General features: G+C 44.7%; 1 protein-coding gene across 6 annotated transcripts in view; it reads left to right on the top strand.

Annotated features, from left to right (window-relative positions):
* The window catches only part of SPEN (spen family transcriptional repressor), a 66,906-nt gene that overhangs the window by 29,367 nt on the left and 18,002 nt on the right, over window positions 1-19,537 (top strand). For 5 of the 6 annotated variants that reach the window (XM_077190330.1, XM_077190329.1, XM_054647753.2 and 2 more), the window contains exons 4-8: window positions 13,424-13,584; window positions 14,758-14,958; window positions 15,712-15,863; window positions 18,367-18,492; window positions 19,058-19,171. In XM_077190330.1, the coding sequence (XP_077046445.1) occupies window positions 13,424-13,584; window positions 14,758-14,958; window positions 15,712-15,863; window positions 18,367-18,492; window positions 19,058-19,171 (754 nt within the window). The remainder of the gene's footprint in view (window positions 1-13,423; window positions 13,585-14,757; window positions 14,959-15,711; window positions 15,864-18,366; window positions 18,493-19,057; window positions 19,172-19,537) is intronic. The other variant, XM_077190326.1, reaches the window with a different exon arrangement.

Raw genomic sequence — 19,537 nt, 5'->3', positions numbered from 1 at the left:
GTGTCTGGTGTGAGAATTTGCAATTTCATGTCTTCTTAACCTCCTTATTTAGGAATAGTGGGAAAAACCTGAGCTATGTGGACAGCACTGTTCCCACCAGTGTTGTGGGAGACTTTGGGCTGTTCCTTAAGTCCATGGGAGCTGCTAAAAATTGCTGTTTTCCCAAAGGTCAGGTGCTGTTGGATTGGGTTTGACTTTGGGGTTGTGCGTGTGCGTATTAACAAAATGGTCACTTCTAATTGCATTTTTAAGGCTTTGATTTCCTTCCAAGTATTTTGCTTAATCATCTTGAGTAGGCTGAGGGAAGGAAAGAATTAGCTGAGGTCAGGGAAGTTGAAGCTGCCCGTGTTACTGCTCAGAAGCCAGGCTTAGTCTGAGGGATCCTGGAGGCAGGAAGAGAAATGTGTTCCCTTCCTGCTGCACGCTGGGGGAGCAAGGGGAAACCAGCCCCGAGAAAGCCAAGGAAAACAGGGAAACGTGTGGTGCCGTGGGCTGTGGTGGCTGCCTCCCTCTGCATGAGCAGTCCAGATTCGCCTTTCCTTGGGAGACACACAGCTCGGATGTGAATCATGGCTAAAATAGATTAGAGGATCGCAGCCTGGAAGTGCTTATCTGCAGCGGTGATGGAGACACAGGCACCAGAGCTGGGGGGGAGCATCATTCCCATCACACAGACCTTGGGAATAAAGGGCAGTTTAATAATTTCTGATGAATATTCACATGGAGGGATGAATAGCAGAAGAGGAAGGCTGTATTGAACGCTTCTTGAAAAAATAGCAGTCATTACAGTGATCAAACAAAAAAAATCCAGCCCACTGCCTGGGCTCAGCCATACGTGTTCCAGTTAAAGCCTAGACACCACCTCCCTTCGAACTTGCAAATACAGTGATTTGTTGGTTTTGTTTTGGGGTTTTTTTTCCCCAAAGAGGATGTTTCTGGCTCTGCCAGAGGAGTGGATGCAGAAGGAGAACCTTCCCTGTAAAACCTGAGGGCTGGGAGAACAGGTCTCCTCCAGGCATAGCGATGCAACTTGGGCGTTAACTTTACAAACAATCTCGGGTGGAACATGCTGTACTTCAATAAAGTCACAGGATGGGAATTAATAGTAAATAAGCCTTATTGGGGAAAAAATAAAAAATAGTATCATCCCCTAATCTTTGCCCATTGAATTAACTGTGTACCTGATGCGCTTAGCTTTGCCCTCATCATCCCAGAGTCTGGCTGTGACGCTGTGAGTGCCGAAACCACTAATGATGGCATCAAGGGTTTAAGTGCAAAAGCTTCTTAGCAGCAGATTAGGGATCCCTCTGCAGATCCTTGTGGTCAGCTCCTAATGCTGCTCAGAGAGGAGAAGGCAGCGTGGCTCTTGAGTGGAAAATCACAGGCTCGGGAGAGAGGTGAGGGCTTCGATGTGTTCTGTAGAGGAGAAAAAATTTATATGTGTTGGGGTGTGGTCCAAATTTTGTTTAAATCTTGAAGGGAAGCTGAGTTTCCAAAAGGAGGAGCAGGGAGACATGCACTGTGTAGATGCCGTGTGAATAAGGTCTTTGCATGAGTATTCATTAAGTGCCTAATATAAGAACAAAAATAGCTTTGGCATTAAGAAACTGGACTTCTCTGTGATCCTTCCTCGCAAGTGGCCCATAACAAAGGTAGGGGACCTGTTCCTTTGTTTCCTGGTCCTTCCAGCCGTGAGTGCACTCTGCTGTCTGGAGAAGCGAGACGTGGAGCCTTTTAATTCCTTCTCTTTGAGAAATGTCTGGGCTTCAGTGCTCAGTTGCTTTATTTAGCTCAAAGCGATGGTTTTGGCTAGAAGACACTTGGAAATCCAGGATGGCAGGAAAAGTACCTCTTAGAAAATCCTTTCTACAAGAGGGAAGTAGTTTTCAGGCCTGTATCCTCATTTCTTCCATGGTTGTGGGGTGTTCTCTGCAGATGTCCAGAAATCATTGGTTTTATATCTGGGCAAAAATAAGAGAACCTCATAAAACAGTTTAAAAATCAAAAATAATTGAAACACATCTCCAGCAGATCCCAGCTCTAAGGGCATTCACGTATTTATTATCTTTCATCCATTTGAGAGCTTTTCTGGTGTGATAACACATGAAAGAAAGGCACTGTTCTCCTCCTGAAAGTGAATTCCCAAGAATGCCCAGCCCCAGGTCCCTGTGGACAGACAGTGCCGGGCTGGGCAGAGTGAGGTGCAGAGTGTCCTACTTACCGTGGCTGCTACAGGTCTGACCTCCTTGGATCATCTGACACCTCGTTGGGTAAGAGGTTGCTGCAAGATCTCAAACCCTCAAATTATGTAAGATTTACACACTTGCTTTGAAGTTGGTCCCTCCCTTCCATGTTTGTTTACTGGCTGATGTGTCCTGTTGGACTGTGAAGGATGAATAGTCACAGAAAGGAGGCTGTCGGGTTAGTACAGATTTTCTGTTCCTCTTTGTTTTCTGAACGCGCTTGGAGCTGTGCTTACCCCAGTTCCGGAGTCTGGGAATACGCCGAGGACGTCCTGCGCCACTCGCGCCTTTGCTGGGTGAAATTTTCAATTTGTTTGTTTCTGAGATGGAGAGAGGGAGGAGAAAGGCTCATTGTGTTGCTAGAGGAGAAACAGAGATGGTATCTAACAGCTGTCTCAGGAGTTGATGTTGGGTTTGCTTTTTAATACACAGTTTATCTCGAACTTTGAGAAATCACATGGAAACTGGGAAGGTGCTTAATTACCCTGTACGTGTGGCTGCTATGGTTTGGGGGTTTGAAAGCACCGGCTCCCATAAAGGAAGCTCACAGGCTTTGCCTGTGGGAGTCCCCCAGAGGACTTTTCTTCCATGCTGTGCCCTCGCAGTGCCAGCGGGATTGCCTCGCGCTGCTCCTCCTTCCCCAGCTGCTGCCATGCCGGGTGGAGGCCGGGGCTGTACGCGGTCCAGGGAGGTGTAAGGCATTTCCCTCTGGATTCCACCCTACTTTTGGATTTTTTCTCGCAAATTAAGTTCTCACCCGTGCTTTGTGATCCCTGGTGAGTGCGGTGGAACTGGCCCAGGCTTTTGGGAAAGAGAATCCCTGGACTTCTGACCATGTGTGGAGATGTAATCGCTAAATCCTAACAAATTCCATGGAATTAAGTTACAGCAAGGTGCTTTTTCAGAAGTTACTCTGAAGTGACAAACACTGTCATATGATCCGGGTTTTGCTGGGTTGGTTTGGAGTTGTTTTTCTCTTAAATTTGCTCTTTAAGCCTGGCATTACTCTCCATAGTTGATTAACAAAGTAAAATCACATTCTCTCCCCCAACCTACTGCAGATCCACAATAGGTGCTGTGGCACTTTACCTATTTCATACAGACATTTTCTTTTTGGTTTTATTTTCATTACTTCAGTGTTTTCTACCCATGTGAAAGCTCACAAAAACTTCTACTTTTAGTTGTATTTTTATTTGCATGTGGGCAGCAAAATGAAGTAATTCCCAAATATAGTCCTAGCCAAGAGATCCATCTGTTCCCTGCATTTTTAAATGGCAAATTAATCCTTAGCATAGAACTCATCAAATGTCTTCTCTCTATAATTTATGCTGCCTGAGATCACAGAAATGACTTTTTTTTTTTTTTCCCAGGCCTTCCATTTTAAATAGTCCTTTACTCCAGAACAGCAGCTCCCATTCTGGTTTTACAGAGCTCTCCTGTGATTCCTCCAGTCTCTGTTGTTGGTCTAAAAGGGGGCATTAAAAAAAAAGAGCCTCCAAAATTATTCTTCCCTTCATCTCTTTGGTGTTTCTTTGAAAGGCTGTTGAAGATTCTATTAGAATCTTAGATCAGAAGGAGTATTTTATGATTCTAAGATGTAAGGGAATAGAAATTCTCTTTGAAAAACACCCTTGATAAATGGATTTATTTTGAATGGAGAGCTAGGGTTGCCCTGTCCATTTCCATTTGGATTTCTCTCTTTGGACAATAGTGACCATTTTTAGAAGTACTAAACTTCCATGGCGTTATCTGCCATAAAGGGAATTTCTATATTAAGCTTTGCATGTTCCCAAATTTACTTAAGCAGCATTGTAGCTCAGCTGTGTATCTTGGCATGCCTTCCATTGCAGCTCCCATCCCAGGAACAATTCTGTTTATAGGAGAGGATGCACCATTTCAAAACTGCTCCAAATCAGGATTTTCAACAAATGGTGTTTTGTGTATTGCTAAAAAAACCCCCTGCCTTGGGTTGGGAGGAGGCAGTGCATGCAAATAGTGCCTGGCTTGGTTTTTTTAAGGCAAGGTGTGATGCTTTTCTAAAACATGAAGACAGAATTAATTCTATGGGGCTGCTTGCCGTGATCTTCTGGCAGCTTTATGTTAAAAAGTAACTGCAGTAACCTAGAGGTGAATCAGTGCTGGGTTTTTTTTTGTTCTAGCATATGTCTGAAAAAGGCTTTTCTTCTGAAAGATGCCCAGTGCTCAACACTTAGTCAATGCCAAATGGTTTTAAAATTGTACTTAGAAGTGTTTATTCCCAGGAATTCATTTGACAGGGCTCTTAAGGCAAAAGAGGTTACATTTTGCTCCTTGAGTAAATGTGTAGTAGCCTACTTGGATGCAGTGGTGGTTGCATTTTCAATGGCATTTGACTCTCCTGGCTCTTAGGCAGCACTTGGAGTAGAGTTTGGTGTTTTTTCCTAGGATGCTGAGTAGGTCCCTTCATGAAAGCAGTGCTGTTGTTGAGGAAACTGCCTTTAAATATTGGGCTTGATGATTATGGAGCTCTCTTCCAGCTTGAATGATTCTCTGCTGCTTTCTTGGTATTTTGAAAATTCTTGGCCACCCGTGAGCCCGGAGATCAAATTCCTCAGGCAGTTCCCTCTGTGATTCATGGAATGACCTTGGGCAAAGCCTTGGCCTCTTCATACCTTCCTTTTCCATCTGCAGTGGATGTTAAGACAGCCTCCCATGAACCTGGTACTAAAATACAGCTTTTGTCCAAAGATCTCACGTGCTCTGAAGTGTCAGTTACAAAATACTAATTTAGATCATCAGCAGATAGGTGGCAAAAGCTCTTCCCTTTAACACAATTACTCTGGTTTTGGCCAACTTTTGCCTGATCCATGCCTGGAGCAGCAGCACTTCCTCAGGCATGTGCTGGCATTGCTTGGAATAATTTGGAGCGTGGCTGGAGGAGGTGGCAGTTCTGGGTGGCTGCAGCAGGACTTCTCACGAGGGACCTTGACCCAGGGCTTCACTCTGTGAAGGTGATGTGAAACAGAGGCTCATCCTGCTCACCCATTCTCACACCCACCCTCTTTCTTCCCTCTTTGCATCGGTGGAAGTTTAATTGTGGGAAAGCAGAGCTGAAGAGCTGCTTTGTACTTCACCCTCAAGGCCTCGATGACTTTTATCTTTCCCAGCGCCGAGCTCCGTCACCGTGGCCGTTTGCTGAGAAAGCATTTCCTTCAGCTTCCCAGGGCTTCTTTTGGAGCATGAGCAATCCCACTGTTCCCAGGGAGCATCCATGGTTCAAAGAGGCATTGGCTGGGCAGGCAGGTAACTCCAGCTGCTCCCAAATTCAACACCAAACCCATCCACATCCACCTGCCAGCATGGGGAGTGCAGGGATTGAGCAGCTTCTTCCCAGAGTGGGAAGCTGTTGTCAGTGCTGAGTCAGCTCTTGGCTCCAGAGATAGGCCAGTGTGTTTGTAACCAACACTTTTTTTCCCCCCAGGTTAATGTTTTTAATTCTTGGTGCACGAAGTTCAAGCCCAAGGACAGGGGGACGTAGGTCAAGGAGCGAGGTGACAACACCGACTGTGGGTTGGGCACAGTGTCCTCAGCCAGACAGAGATTAATATAAACATACGTATTTTTAGCAATCATAATGGGTTATTTAGTTGCAGGGCAGAATTAAAAGGAGCCCAAGGCTGTCTGGAATCTCTGAGGGCTGCAGGGGAAGGTGGTTTTGGGAGTGGGAGTAGTCCATCCTTCTGAGCAACATCTCCATCTTCTCCATGATTCTTTTCAGACTTTCATCAAAGATCAGGTGTCAGACATCAGGATAAAATAACTGACGTAAATATATTTATATATATTTATACATGGCCTGTCACAGAAATGCAAATGGAATGTTAATAAGCCACTCACTTGGCTTAGGATAAATATATGGTAAATAGTACCTGGAGGCTCTGTCTTCAAAAACTTGCTGGTCAGAGACTGAAATAAATACAGCAACAGTGTGTGTTAGTTGGCAATGTAAAGGACATTGAGTTGTCACAGTTGTGTTGCTTTCCCATGGCCCTTAAACATCATTTAATTTTGTTTCTTTGGATTTAGGATTCCAGCCCAGCAGGAGATCATTGTAGTCTTCTCTCTGGGCGTGATAAAGCAGAAAAAGTTAAGGGAAGGAGGATGTCCTTGTTTCATGAGTCTGCAGTATTTAATGATCTCTCTTTAGACTTGTAAATGCTGGTTTTATCTGTTGCATGCTTTTTGTGGCTGTTTCTGTTTCTGTGCAGCACTGACCTTTCCCCCCCTCGGTGGATTGTTGTATCGTAGCTGAGTGCTGTTAAATACTGCAGAGTGTGTGACATGCACAAACCAAAGTTCCTTGGGTGGCGAGTTCTCAGCGGCTTGAACGGGTGCCAGGAATGTCACAGAATCCCATCCCGGCGAGCTGTGCTCCAGAGGGCCGAGGCCGGTGTGATGGGCACAGGGTAATTACACTGAGGGAATGTTTAGGTGGCTTTCTCTGCCCTTCCTCTTATATCCATGTTTCCAGTGGAAAGCCTTGTTTGCACATGGAGGAAGGGGTTCGGGTTCTCCGTGGTTTCCCTGTGTGGGCTGAGCCCCTTCAGCGCGCGCCTGCCGTTGGCAGAATGCGGTGACGCTCGTTTCCTCTTGATCTCTTCATACAAACCAACCTCAGAGGTTGGACTGGGTTTTCTGACGTCTTCAACTTCAGGTTCAACAACTCCTTTGAAGGAGGGAAAAACCCCTTGTATTTATTTCCGCAGGTGTGTGAAATGTTTTTTTTCCCATACAAATGCCCTGGTGTGGGACGTGTCATGTGTACAGAACAACTGCCTGCTGCTTGCTTGGATATTTAGGTCAGTGTTGGAATCAGCTCTGATAAGGAGTTAAGGTCGGTGTGCCCAGACCTCTGTAATTTTCATTGTGGTTATTGCTGCCTGTGGCAGGGTGTTGGAATGAGATGATCTCTAGGGTCCCCTTCTGGGATTCTTTGATTCCTGCTTGAGTGTGGCAGAACAGCCACCTGGATTGTTGGATGAACAGGGTGGTGTCAGGAGTTCTGTGGGAATGGCCTACTGCTGTCCTGTGTGATTTGATGTGCGTTTTTTACTTACATGTGTGTAGAGAGCAGGGGAAATTCTGGGTAAATATCTTCTTAGGTTCATGTTATAGTTATGAGTAGGTCAGAAATACCAGTCTGTAATAGCCTTGTGCATATATTGCTCCAATGTATAATTTTCCATCCAGAAGTTGAAGTGTTTCACAGGTGAAGATCCTTTAGTCCATTGCTAGAATGGAATACAGTGCATTTTTAAAGCTTTTATTTTAAGCAGTTGCCATCAGTTTTTTGTGGGTGTTGGCTGGCAGTAATCAGGTCTTTTTAATTCTTTTTATTCCCAAATAACACACCGGTACATTCAGGAAACTTGGAGCAATTTTCTAGTGCTGTTTTCCCAAGTTGAGGAAATCTAACCAGCAGGTTTTGTTTTTTTTTTCCCAAAGCCTATAAAGTATCCCAAGGATTTGTGTCTTCTGGATAGAGCTGATCATACAACACTGTCACTGCCGGTGTTCTGTGCATGGAGATCATCTGTGGTGACTTAACTTGGATCTGGAAAGGGAGGGACAGGGAGAAAACCCGAGGGTTCCTGTTCTTCCGTTCAGGGATGACTGTATGTTAACTTTGGATTTCCTGACCCGGCTTGGGAATCTGCTGCTGACATCAGCCGTGAGAATAACCCTCCGTCAGCAGGGATGGAGCCTGTCCTCAGTAGATCTTTCTAGGAGATAATCTGCACTCAGAGATTATTCTGACAGGGTGTTGAGTCGAGCTGAGCCAGGCAGAATTCCTGATTTCAAGTTAATTTTGGCAGGGAAAAAGTGATCATTCTGCATATTTTCTGTAAAAATAAAAAATCCTGGATGCTTCACCAGGTCTGGTGAAACAGTTTTTGAAGTCAGCTATAAAAAAAATTTAAGTATTAATTTTTATATTTTTCACAGCTGAAGTTAGGTGTGAAAAATGCAAAGGTTTTAAACTGGTTTTAGGTGGCTTTGTTTTTAACTTGCTCCAGCTATAGAGGTTGGAATCATGGAATGACAGAATCCTGGAATGGTTTGGGTTGGAAGGCACCTTAAAACCCATCTCATTCCACCCCTGCCTCAGGTTACTCCAAGCCCTGTCCCACCTGGCCTTGGACACTTCCAGGGACTGGGCAGTCACAGCTTTCACAGCTTTTCTGGGCAACAGCAGGTTGGTTTTGTTTTGCTTTTTTAAACCTGCATTGGCAGCTCAGCGCCCGCAGGATGTTAAAGCTTCCCTGTGCTTTATCCTCCACGGCGGCTGCCGTGTTTCCAGCCGTGTTTCCAGCCGTGTTTCCAGCCGTGTTTCCAGCCGTGTTTCCAGCTTTGTTTCCCGCCTGCCGCTCGTGGGGAGCCCCCAGCCTGCAGCTGACTCACCGCTCTCAAATAAATCAACGGGCAGAAATGACAATTGTGCCACATTTTAAAATTGCAGGAGGGTGCAGGGCAGGTTGTGAGATCCCTTGATTCAGCGCCGCTGCCATTGAGGGGAAGCAGCAGGTCTCTGTTCCAAGCAGGGGCTTGGAGCCTCTCTTTTATCTCCTTTTGTGGGAACAAAGGACAGCTGGCTTTGTGTTCTCCGCTCGGTGCTTTCATTTCTCACACGTAAACCCAGCGTAACTTCATCGCCACTAGGCCTGCAAAGTGGAATTGCCTGAAAATGAGAAATTTCTCTGGAAATGAGGAGTGGTTTGTGGGATTCCAGGATTTGAAATGTCATCTTTGCATTTAGAACTGAGCAAAGGAAAATTCTGTGCGCTAAATGAGCTGCAATGTACTGAGACCAGGAATGGGGCCCCACCATCCTTGTGGGTCCCTTCCAACACAGGATATTCCATGAAACCAGATGTATTTGAGTCTGAATCTCATGGCTGGATTATTACATGTTGAGTCTTTGAGAATCAATGTGGACAAAATTTAAATTGGATTATGAACAAGTTTAATCTTGATTAATGGAAAGTAGATACATAGATAAATATTGTAAGTTATTAATAGATTTTATCATGATTTATAAAAAATGGACACATAAATAGTGTGAGTAAGAACACACATCCTTATAGGTAATCATGGAATGCCAATAAGTGTTTTAAAAGGGCTTGTAAACTACACCTGTAGTAAAGGGCATGTAGATTTCATTTCATCCACTCTTTTGTCAGTTGTATTTTATATTCTACTTGAAAGGCATGTAATTCAACAGATCTGGATTTAGTTTTTATAACTTTACAGCATGAAAATCACAAGCTAATATTGAGGTGGACTAGAAAAGTAAATCTCCACATTCTTGTGTTTGTAGACTTTTTATATCAAGTGACATTAATTCTGGATAAACAACTCATATTGCATTTTCTCCAGTGATTAAAATCAGAAGAAATCAATGCACTGCTTATTTTATGTCCACCCCTTGTTTAATTAAGAACAATCTCTCTTATTGCTCAATTTTCCCATCTGATTTTGCCGACAAGAAAATACAAAAATAATTTTTCTTCAATGCTGTGATACCGTGGAGCGAAACTGATTTTAGAAGTGTCAGGGCTGGACAAAAGAGCATCTGAGCTGCTGGTTAAGTGCTCAGACTGTTCCCGGTGGTGCCGCGTTCCGGGAGCGGCGTTGGTTCCCAGCTCCCTCGCGGCGCCGCGCGTGTGTTGTGACAGCTCTGGAGATTAGTTCCTCGGCGTGCTGGCATTCTGCTCTGCTGACTTCACAGCGATGTGGAAGAGCAGGTTCTCCCGTGTTGGGAAAAGGCTGAGTGCCAGAGCACGCTCTGGCTTCTGGAAAAAATCACCCCGGCTTTAATGCTGCTAGCGGAAGCCCAAAATGAAGTTTCAGAGCTATTTTTGTGCCATTTTTGACCTGCCCCAAAACCTATTGATGCTTGGAATACTTTTAAGGAGGAGATTATCAGAGTTGTTGTTTTATCCTGTTATGTTCCAGTGTTAAAATTTCCCTAGCTCATTCTAAAAGCTTTATGAACCCACTTTTGCCAGAAGAATTTTTAATAACTTATTTTCTGCGTTGGCAACGGGTGGTTGTTTTCAAAATTACTCACAGGGAAAAGCAAAGCCATATTCTCATTTTAATATTCTGGGAACTTGTCCTTGAGCAGCTTTCAGGCTTCAGATCTGTATATTTTTAAAGCTGAAAAAGAGTTGTATTTTGCTGCTCAAGACTCCACATAATTCCCTGTCAGATGCTTTATTTTGATTGTGCTGTGAGCTATAACTGGGTGACACAGCAGCTATAATTAACTCTTCCATCATTCTCCCATTCACAGAACATCAAACCTTTGACTTACTTTTGAATTATTATATCCATGTTTCTTCAATTGGAAAAGTGATGGGGATTTCCCTAAAGAAAGGAGGGATTGTTCTTGCAATAATTTTTTTTCTTGTCTAAAAATAGTCAGGAAATAATGACTTTTTTTTTTTTCTGGAATGTCTCAGAAAGCCTTGCTTTGCTAAGGGACACATATCCTTAAAACTCCCTGGAGAAATGGAAGTTACCAGTATGATCCTTGTTTCCCAAAGTTGCACAGAATTCAGGCTCCTTTGTAGAATTTATCACCCTGTTGCACTGCTTTGTCATCACTTGGATATCTAATGGTATTATCCCAAGATAATATTTTTTCTCTAGTGGAATGCTGTGATTTTAACAGTATGCTCCATATTTTTAATATCCTCATTAAAAAACCCCAAACTGTAAAAATAGCCTGTCTCCATTCTAAAGCACTGCTCAAATCAAGCCTCTTGCTCGAGAGATACAATCTCAGCACACTGGAATTCTAAGGGCTTTAGGATCATCAAGATGTGAGAAGGGAAAGTGGAAATGGGCACAGGGCAGAGGGTTTTACAGCCCTGAAGTCCTATTTTTGCCTTTCCCAGGGGCTGCTGAAGCACATGGAGCTGCTGTCAGCTTGGGAATTATTTTCAGTTTCTCCCCACACACATTCTCTGCCCTATATTTGTGTTTAAAGAAGTTTCTCTATTCTTTGTCAGTTTATTTCCCAGTAGCAGGCGATGGCTGATGTTACTCCTGGAGAACACTGAGGGCCTGTTCATGTGGGATTGGGTTTGTTTTTCTCCCAAAATGCTGTAGAGAAGAACTTCATTTTGGTGATTTAGTGGAATGGCAGAGGGAATGGAATAAAGATGAGGAAGAAATGCTCCACTCTTCACTTTCAGTGATGAAATAGTTCATTAATGAAGAGGGCACAAAAGGAGGGTGTACAGATGAGACAGAAATAAAGGCAGTTTACCAATTTAGCAGAAAAATGAGGCTGTGAAGGGATATCTTGATGGTGGGAGATTCGTTGCTGGAAAGCACAAGGGACTGTAGCTGGGAAGGGAAATGTTATTTATTATCCATGAAGTGAGAGGTTGGGTGGTGCAGGGCAGCTGCCCTGGGCAAGAGCAGGGCAGGGGGAAGGGCTCAGTTTTTCACTCCATTCCTGGCATGGCTTTATTTTCACTCCTCTCCCAAAGTGATGCTGAACTTCCTCCTCCGGGGCTGGAGGAGTAGGAGGAGAATGTGTGGGAAAGGCACCAACGTGTGAAGTGGCTGGATGGGATGGGAGGGTTGTAATGAGAGGGTGAGACCAGCAGCAGTTTCTCATGTTTATTATTACTTCTGCATTTTTGACCCTTTTTGTTGTGTTTTATTTTGGTCTGGCCTGTTTTTATATCCTTCTGGATTGTTTGTAAGTATTTTGGGACAGAGATTGTCTTCCCTTCTGCGCCTCCAAATATAATGGGGACAGAGCCCAAGGGCTTTTGGGAATGTGCCACGGTGCTTGTTACACCAAGATGTTCAGAAAGAAAACCAGGTTTTTTTGAACGTTTGAAGAAAAACACCCACAAAAAAAGCAGTAAAAGAGCTCACAAAATCAAATCTTGGAAATTACTAGAAGCCTGAAATGGTTTCCCTGAGAAAAGAAATGGAAAAGTTAAGTGGTTTAATGGCAAGAAGGTTTGTAAGAAGGGTATGAAATATTTAAGATAAGAAAAAGATAAACTTGCGTATCGTTTTTCTAATACGAGGTGGAGAGGAATATAAAAATTCAATCAAGCAGCAAATTTCAGACTGACAGGGTTATTTTAGTACGTGGCACATCTCCCCCCCTCCAGCCTCCGAGTTAAAATTCCAGCAGAATTTTTTCGAAGGCTGCTCGTGTAATGGAGAATGAAAGTCTCCGGGGTTATGTCAGACAAAATTATTTTTAGCGCTGTTCTGAGCCCTCGTGCCTCGGGGAAGAAATGAGCCACTGAAGCAGGATGACGTGTCCCCACTGGGCAAGCTTTAATAACATTATATTCTCTGTATTTCTGCCTCTCCTCGAAGCATCGAATGATCCTGAGTCTGTGGGTTAGATTGACTCCCTCTGTGATCTAATATGCAAATCCTCTTCCGCTGTAATTATTGTTTATAAAAGGTGTTCTTGGGTCTGAATTTTTCATGTCTGGAGTTGGAGATTGAGGCTGAGCCTGGAAATAGTGTTTGCTGGTTCATAGAGAATCCTAGAGTGGTTTGAGCTGGAAGAGATCTTAGAGATCATCTTGTTCCACCCTGGCCATGGGCTGGGACAGGGACATGGACATCCCCACCCATCCAGGTTGTTCCCAAGCAGTTGACCAAAATGCTTGCCATGATTTTCATACGTGGTCTCTTTGGAGAACAGATCTTTTCAGGGAAGATGCCTGAGAGCACAATAATACTTCTTTCCTGTATATGAGAGTGCTGGGAGGGGTTTTGAGGCATTGTCAGACCTGTGCATCCTCCCTGTATTTCTCCACTCTTCCTACACAGCTCCTGAGCTGGTCCAACATTGCATTACACTTAATTAAATCTCCACCATTGTCAGGGTGTGGGTAACAGGATCTCCCTGACATTTTACCCACATTCCATTTCCCCGTCTGTCTCCTCTGGGGGCTTTGGAGGGGGATATTGGTAGGAAGACACTTAAATCTGTGTGAATAGCGGGCGGCAGCACAGAGCAGAACCGGGCACAAAAGGGAGGAAGACCTGTGGATGAGCAGAAACTCTGGAATTTTGCTTTTTTAATAAGATAACCATTTCCTGGTTGACTTTGCACTCACCTGTGCTTCCCTCCATGCCATTCCCAGCAGTGACTCCAGCAGCAGCTCGAGCGACGAGTCCCCGGCGCGCTCGGTGCAGTCGACGGCCGTGCCCGCGCCCGCGTCCCAGCTGCTCCCATCGCTGGAGAAGGATGAGCCCAGGAAGAGTTTTGGGATCAAGGTGCAAAATCTTCCAGTGCGCTCAACAGGTGAATTCACTCGGGAAAGGGGAGCAGGAAAAGGGGATGGGATGGGACCGGTAGGATAACCTGAACTGAGTCTTTGACGCACGGCAGCCACGTGCTGCCTCTGAGGATGGGATTCTCTCCCTGCTTCTGCCTCCTTTCTTCTGTGACAGTGGGAAAATTGCTTAATTAGTGACCATCTGTGAGAAACCCTGCTGGTCCCATCTCCAAGTACTGGGCATTTCCAGCTCCTGGAACTGGTGCTTCCAACAGTAATGTGGACTTTCTCAGGGAAAAAACTGACACATCCCCATTTTTAACTTTAAAACCGATTGGTTTATCTCACCCTGCTTCAATTTATTTTTTAATCCAAAAAAGGCAAGAGATTTCTGTTGCAGTTTGAGTGCTTTAAAACACCCCTGAGCATATTTGTAAAGGCAATGCATGTTGCATGGAAAATAACCCAGGAAACCACGTGCTGAGGAGCGCCCATGATTGCTCCCTGTTCCCTGGGCTTAGCACAGGAGAGATCCCACAGGAAAAACCAGCATGGCATCAGTTGGGAAACAGTTTTAACAGAATTCATGGATGCAGAAGCACTGGCTGAGCTAAAATAATATCTGTTAATCTTGTGAGCAGAGTACCTCACGTATTGGTATCTTTCTATAGATTTAATGCCTGTCATATTCCTTGAAAGGACACGAAGCTGAGGTCAATATCCCACAAATCTCAGACAGATTGTGTGGGGCTGAGTCAGATTCTGCAAAATCTGATGAATCTGCCTGGTTATATTTCTGAATTGACTGAACTGAACGCTGTGTGACTCCAGCCTCCACTCCAGACAGCTCATCCCAGCTATGCACAGTATTCCTGTGGGATTTTTAATAGAGTATCCCTGTTATTTCTTCTTTGCCTGGAGCTGGGTGTCTCTTACAAGCAAAAACCATCCCCCGCCAGCTTTAGCCATGTAAAGCCATGTCTGTAGTTTCTTGGGTTTAAAAGAGAAAGATCAGCAAGAAACTTTGGACACTGTCAAAATTAACATCCCAAATTGAAAAGGGCAGTCGTGTGAGCACAGAGTTAAGTGGGATGAAGTCACATTTCAGAAGACAGTCAGAGTTCTTAATGTATTTTATGGTGCTGCTGAGCTGGTAGAAGTGACATTTCTGCAGTATTAATGTTTCTTTGTTGGTTTAGATACAAGCCTTAAAGATGGACTTTTCCACGAATTCAAGAAGTACGGGAAGGTGACGTCGGTGCAGATCCACGGCGCGTCCGAGGAGCGCTATGGGCTCGTGTTCTTCCGGCAGCAGGAGGACCAGGAGAAAGCACTGAATGCCTCCAAAGGAAAGCTCTTCTTTGGCATGCAGATTGAAGTCACAGCCTGGATAGGACCAGGTAAGGTCCATGCCCTTCTCCCATGGGACTCTGGGTGTGTTTAGGAGCTGTTGTAAAGAGGCTGAATAGAAGTAGGAAGCATAGTTAAAGAAACTGGGGAGAACGCCACGATAAACTCTGGAGCAAAAAGCGTGGATGCTCTTGGATCAAACAGCCAGAGAGAAGGAAAACTGCCATCCTCCCAAACAGTGGGATCTGCTGCAAGGAACGATCTCATCTGCCATGTCTCAGTGGAGCAGCTGCCAGTGGGTGGTGTGAGCACAGCACTGAGTCCTCCCAGCCTCGTTTCGTCTCCTTTTAATTAAAACAGCCAATGAGTGCTGCCTTTTGAGGCTGTGGCAGCACAGCCCACGTGACCAACCAGTGAGAGCTGCAGCCCTGAGCACGTGGTGAAGTTCTCAGACTGCACTTCAATAGCTTCTTTAAAAATTGATTCCTGAAAACAAACTCCTGCCACGTGCTCTTCCCCAAGCACAGGGAAGCCTTACTGGAATTCATGCACTCGAGCATTGATACTTGGTAAATTTCCAGAGAAGCAGTTGAAAGGTGCAGCTCCCTTTCACCTGAGGATGCTCAGATTCCTCCATGGAATGTAAAGATTCTCAATCCCACATAAATAACAAGTCATGGGTGCAGTACTGGGTGTTTTTCTCAAAGACAGTGGTTACCCTTGTTCAGATCAAGGAGGCCTGAATAAACCAACATGATCCAAATCTCCGGTCATTACAAATTTCCTGCTCTCTTTTATCCTAGAAACCGAAAGCGAGAATGAATTTCGTCCTTTGGATGAAAGGATAGATGAATTTCACCCAAAGGCAACGAGAACTCTGTTCATTGGCAACCTGGAGAAAACAACCACCTACCACGACCTTCGCAACATCTTCCAGCGCTTTGGGGGAATAGTGGTACGTGAATGGTGTCCTGTGTGGGGTGGCACTGCCCCCCTTTCTGTACAGACCTGTGAAATGCTCTGAGTGCTGCTAAATCTGTCAACGACAAATAATTCAGTCTTTCTGTCATAATCTGAGTCACTTATCTTGCTGGAATATACCTGAAAGCTTTTCTTTGTGTTCAGAGTTCAGCATACAAATGTTGAGGGGTAGCTTAGCAGGAAAAAGAGTTCTAGGAGTGTTTACAACAAATGTCTCTCCTGCTGTTTTCTCCTGGTAATTCTCTCCTGGTAGTTCCAAAGCTGACTGGGTATTTGGGATGTGAATGTGCCAGGTGATGTTCTCATGTTGACTCCTACAACTGTGTGAATCTGAGATTCCTGTTGATTCCTGGAACCAAGGGGCTTGGTCAGTGTGTGTGGAAGCAGCCCCGTGCCCAGGCAGAAGGGACTGGAGCAGAGGGATCAGTGATGGCACGTGAGGGATTTGGGTTTTCAGCTGAGGAGGAGTATCCAGATGAGGTAGAGCAGCCCCCTTGTGTCTGCTCATGACTTTCTATCAATTCCCATCAATGTTATATTTAAGGGAAATTTTCCATAAACGTTTTGCAACTGTCCTGCTTAATTAATTTTCACATGGGCATGGAGTGACAGGACAAGCCTTAAGCTGAAGGAAGGCAGAGTTAGGCAGGATATTGGGAAGGAATTCTTCCCCAGGAAGGTGGGGAGGCCCTGGCACAGGGTGCCCAGAGCAGCTGGGGCTGTCTCATTCCTAGAGGTGTCCAAGGCCAGGCTGGAGGGGGCTTGGAGCAGCCTGGGACAGTGGAAGGTGTCCCTGCCCATGGCAGGGATAGAACTGGATGAGCTGTAAGGACCCTTCCAACCCCAGCCATTCTGGGATTCATTCTGTGATTCCTGTTGAGTCTGGGCTTCAAACAGTTTGTGTTCTCCCTGTCAGCTGTGGGTGCTTGTGAATGTGCTGTGCCTCCTTCACTCTGCTCTGACATGTCTATTGCAGCTGAGGAATCAGTCACACATTCCAGGAGCCCCATCCCTTTTACTCCCCAAAAGAGGAGGAGGTTGTTTCCATGTACAATGTGAACAAATATAAAATCCCCATTTTATGATGTCTGGCAGCCCTTGTGTATGCAGACTCTGCTGTATCCTTGACATCAGTAGTGATTTATGAATTTGTGCCATGTCTGTGGCTTGAACCCTTTTCCAGTGTTAGAGCAGCAGAGCTCTCCTGATAAAGATGCTTATCAGTGCTAGTGTAAATTGGCTTTTGTGTGCCGTGGTGCTCCCTGTCAGCATTATTAATGGCTCAGAATTGGGAGGCAGCACTGCCTTGCTGTTTCCAGGAAAACTTGCAAGCTCAGGTGCAGGAAGGACCAGCTTTATAACCTTTCTGAGGGGTAATGAGCACAATAATGATACTTTATTTGCCTGTCACAAGGAATTGCTTGCCCAGGGTGAGTGGTCAAGTATAATTTGCCATGGTTGCAGTTGTGCTACTTCAGACACTTGGAAATGTAGTTTTCTATTAATATTTCACTTAAATCATTAGGCCAGGGCTGTAGGAGTCTAACAGTTGTGTAAATGTCCCTGTTTACTTCTGTTTTCCCAGATAAAGAGCTCTTGGGTGAGACCGTGTCAAACTGCTGCCTTGTCCCTAAATTTATTAACCATGAAATTAGCCTGTCCTGAATGTTGGAACATTTGTGCTTAGATCCATATGTGGCTCACAAAGGCAGCTCCTGCTATTCCAACAAATAAAGCCAAACCCTCCACCTCCTATTTTCAGCTTGGAATGAATCATAGTATCATGAGTTTGTTCAGAGGCTTTGGGTACATTTCCAGTGCTAGTGCTGAGCTTGTTTGTTAACCAAATGTCAGCTCCTGGCTTGCTGGGCTTTTTTAAATCGATTAAAATCAGCCTTTATTTGGCTTTGTGAGCCTCTGGCTGTACTTGTGAATGGGCTTGGTTTTAAAGAGCAGCAGCAACCGAAGTTGAGACTCTTTTTGCCTTTGCCATGAGTCAGACTGGTTCAAGAGATGAGTCCAGCATCACTTTGTGTTTCTAGGAACAGGATGGATCATGATTATTTGGAAAAGAAGCCCGGCTTGGCTCAGAGATGAGGGTCGGGGCAGGTTGTTTTCTTGTGAGCCTTTGTGAGAGAAAATTAATCTGTATTTCTTTGATCCTGAATTGTCTCTTCTTGATATAGTATTAACAGCCTAAAGCTGGTGTTTGTTGATCAGGTCAGGCTTAGTTCTGCAGGCTTGGATTTTAAATCTGCGGGATAAAGAGCTTTCCCTGCTCAGTAAGGATTTGGTTTTGAGATGCAGCAGAACAGCAAAGTTTTAACTGTCTACTATTGTTTAAATCCTCCCTCTGAAGAAAATATTAATTAAAGAGCTTGCTGTGCCACGTGCCCCTGAAAAAAAAAAAAAAACAAGTCCTCTTAGATGGGATTGACTGCTGACTGTGGGCTGTTGTGTTTTGTGCTTGTCCCCAGGACATCGACATTAAGAAGGTGAACGGTGTCCCTCAGTACGCGTTCCTGCAGTACTGCGACATCGCCAGCGTCTGCAAAGCCATTAAGAAGATGGATGGGGAATATCTTGGAAATAACCGGCTCAAGGTAAAGAAATCCTCCCCTGGACTGTATCCTTCTTGTGTCTCCCACTGCTGCATCGGGGGATGTTTTGCAGCGAGGTAGTTTATGGAAGTAAGATGGTTTTTAATGCAAGATCATATCAGAGCATGATGGTTTCAACCACCACCTGATTGGGATTAATCAGCATTTTTGTTGGCTCTGTGCACATGCAATCCTGGGGTTGAGCACTCAGAAACTGACATTCCCTGGCCTGGAAGGACCACGTCTGGCAGGGCTGTGCTGGGAATCCATCCCCCTCCCCATGGCAAACGGGGCCTGTCAGGCCCCAGAGCTGTCAACCTGTCACTTCTCAGACATTCAAACTGTAGAAGAACCCAATGTTGTCAAACACTCTATTTGTTTAAACAAGCAGAATTATTTTCATTAATTGCTCTTTGATTTTTGTTTTGCACCTGCACCAGATGCTAATTTTAGAAAACCCATACAAACAACAGCTTTCTCCAGATAAGTCTTTCATCAGGCAGGCTCTGATCAGTGAGTTTAACCCTTGTGCACTGTACTGATGGAAGTTTTGCCCTTTTGTGTCCAGCTGGGTTTTGGGAAGAGCATGCCTACAAACTGCGTGTGGTTAGATGGGCTTTCCACAAACGTTACGGATCAGTATCTGACCCGACATTTCTGCCGATACGGGCCTGTGGTGAAGGTAGGTGGGAGGCTTTGGCATGTGCTTCCAAGTCGTTACTGTCTTCCTTTCTTCCCATCCTGTCCTTTCAACCCCACTGTCCAGGACTTTATAGCTCAGGTAGAAAAAATTCTCTCTGGGGTGGAATTTGGCTGACAGGGCTCTGTCAACATAGACAGCAACCAAAAAGAAGTGTTTTGAGTGAGCCGAGATGTTTAGTATTGGAAACCATTTGTTGCTCTTGTGCAGTACAGTCTCTCCCCAGCAAAATTTTTTAAATGTTAGCTGGAAGAACAACAGTCTAATTACGTAATTACTCATACTTGCTAATTACATAATTAGACATAACTATGTTTTTTTTTCATCAGACCGAGAAAAAAAAGACTT

Source organism: Agelaius phoeniceus, chromosome 24 (assembly GCF_051311805.1).
Source record: "Agelaius phoeniceus isolate bAgePho1 chromosome 24, bAgePho1.hap1, whole genome shotgun sequence".
Classification (NCBI taxonomy): Eukaryota; Metazoa; Chordata; class Aves; order Passeriformes; family Icteridae; genus Agelaius; species Agelaius phoeniceus.
Note: the sequence above shows the minus strand (reverse complement) of the source record. Positions and strands in the feature narration are given on the sequence as shown.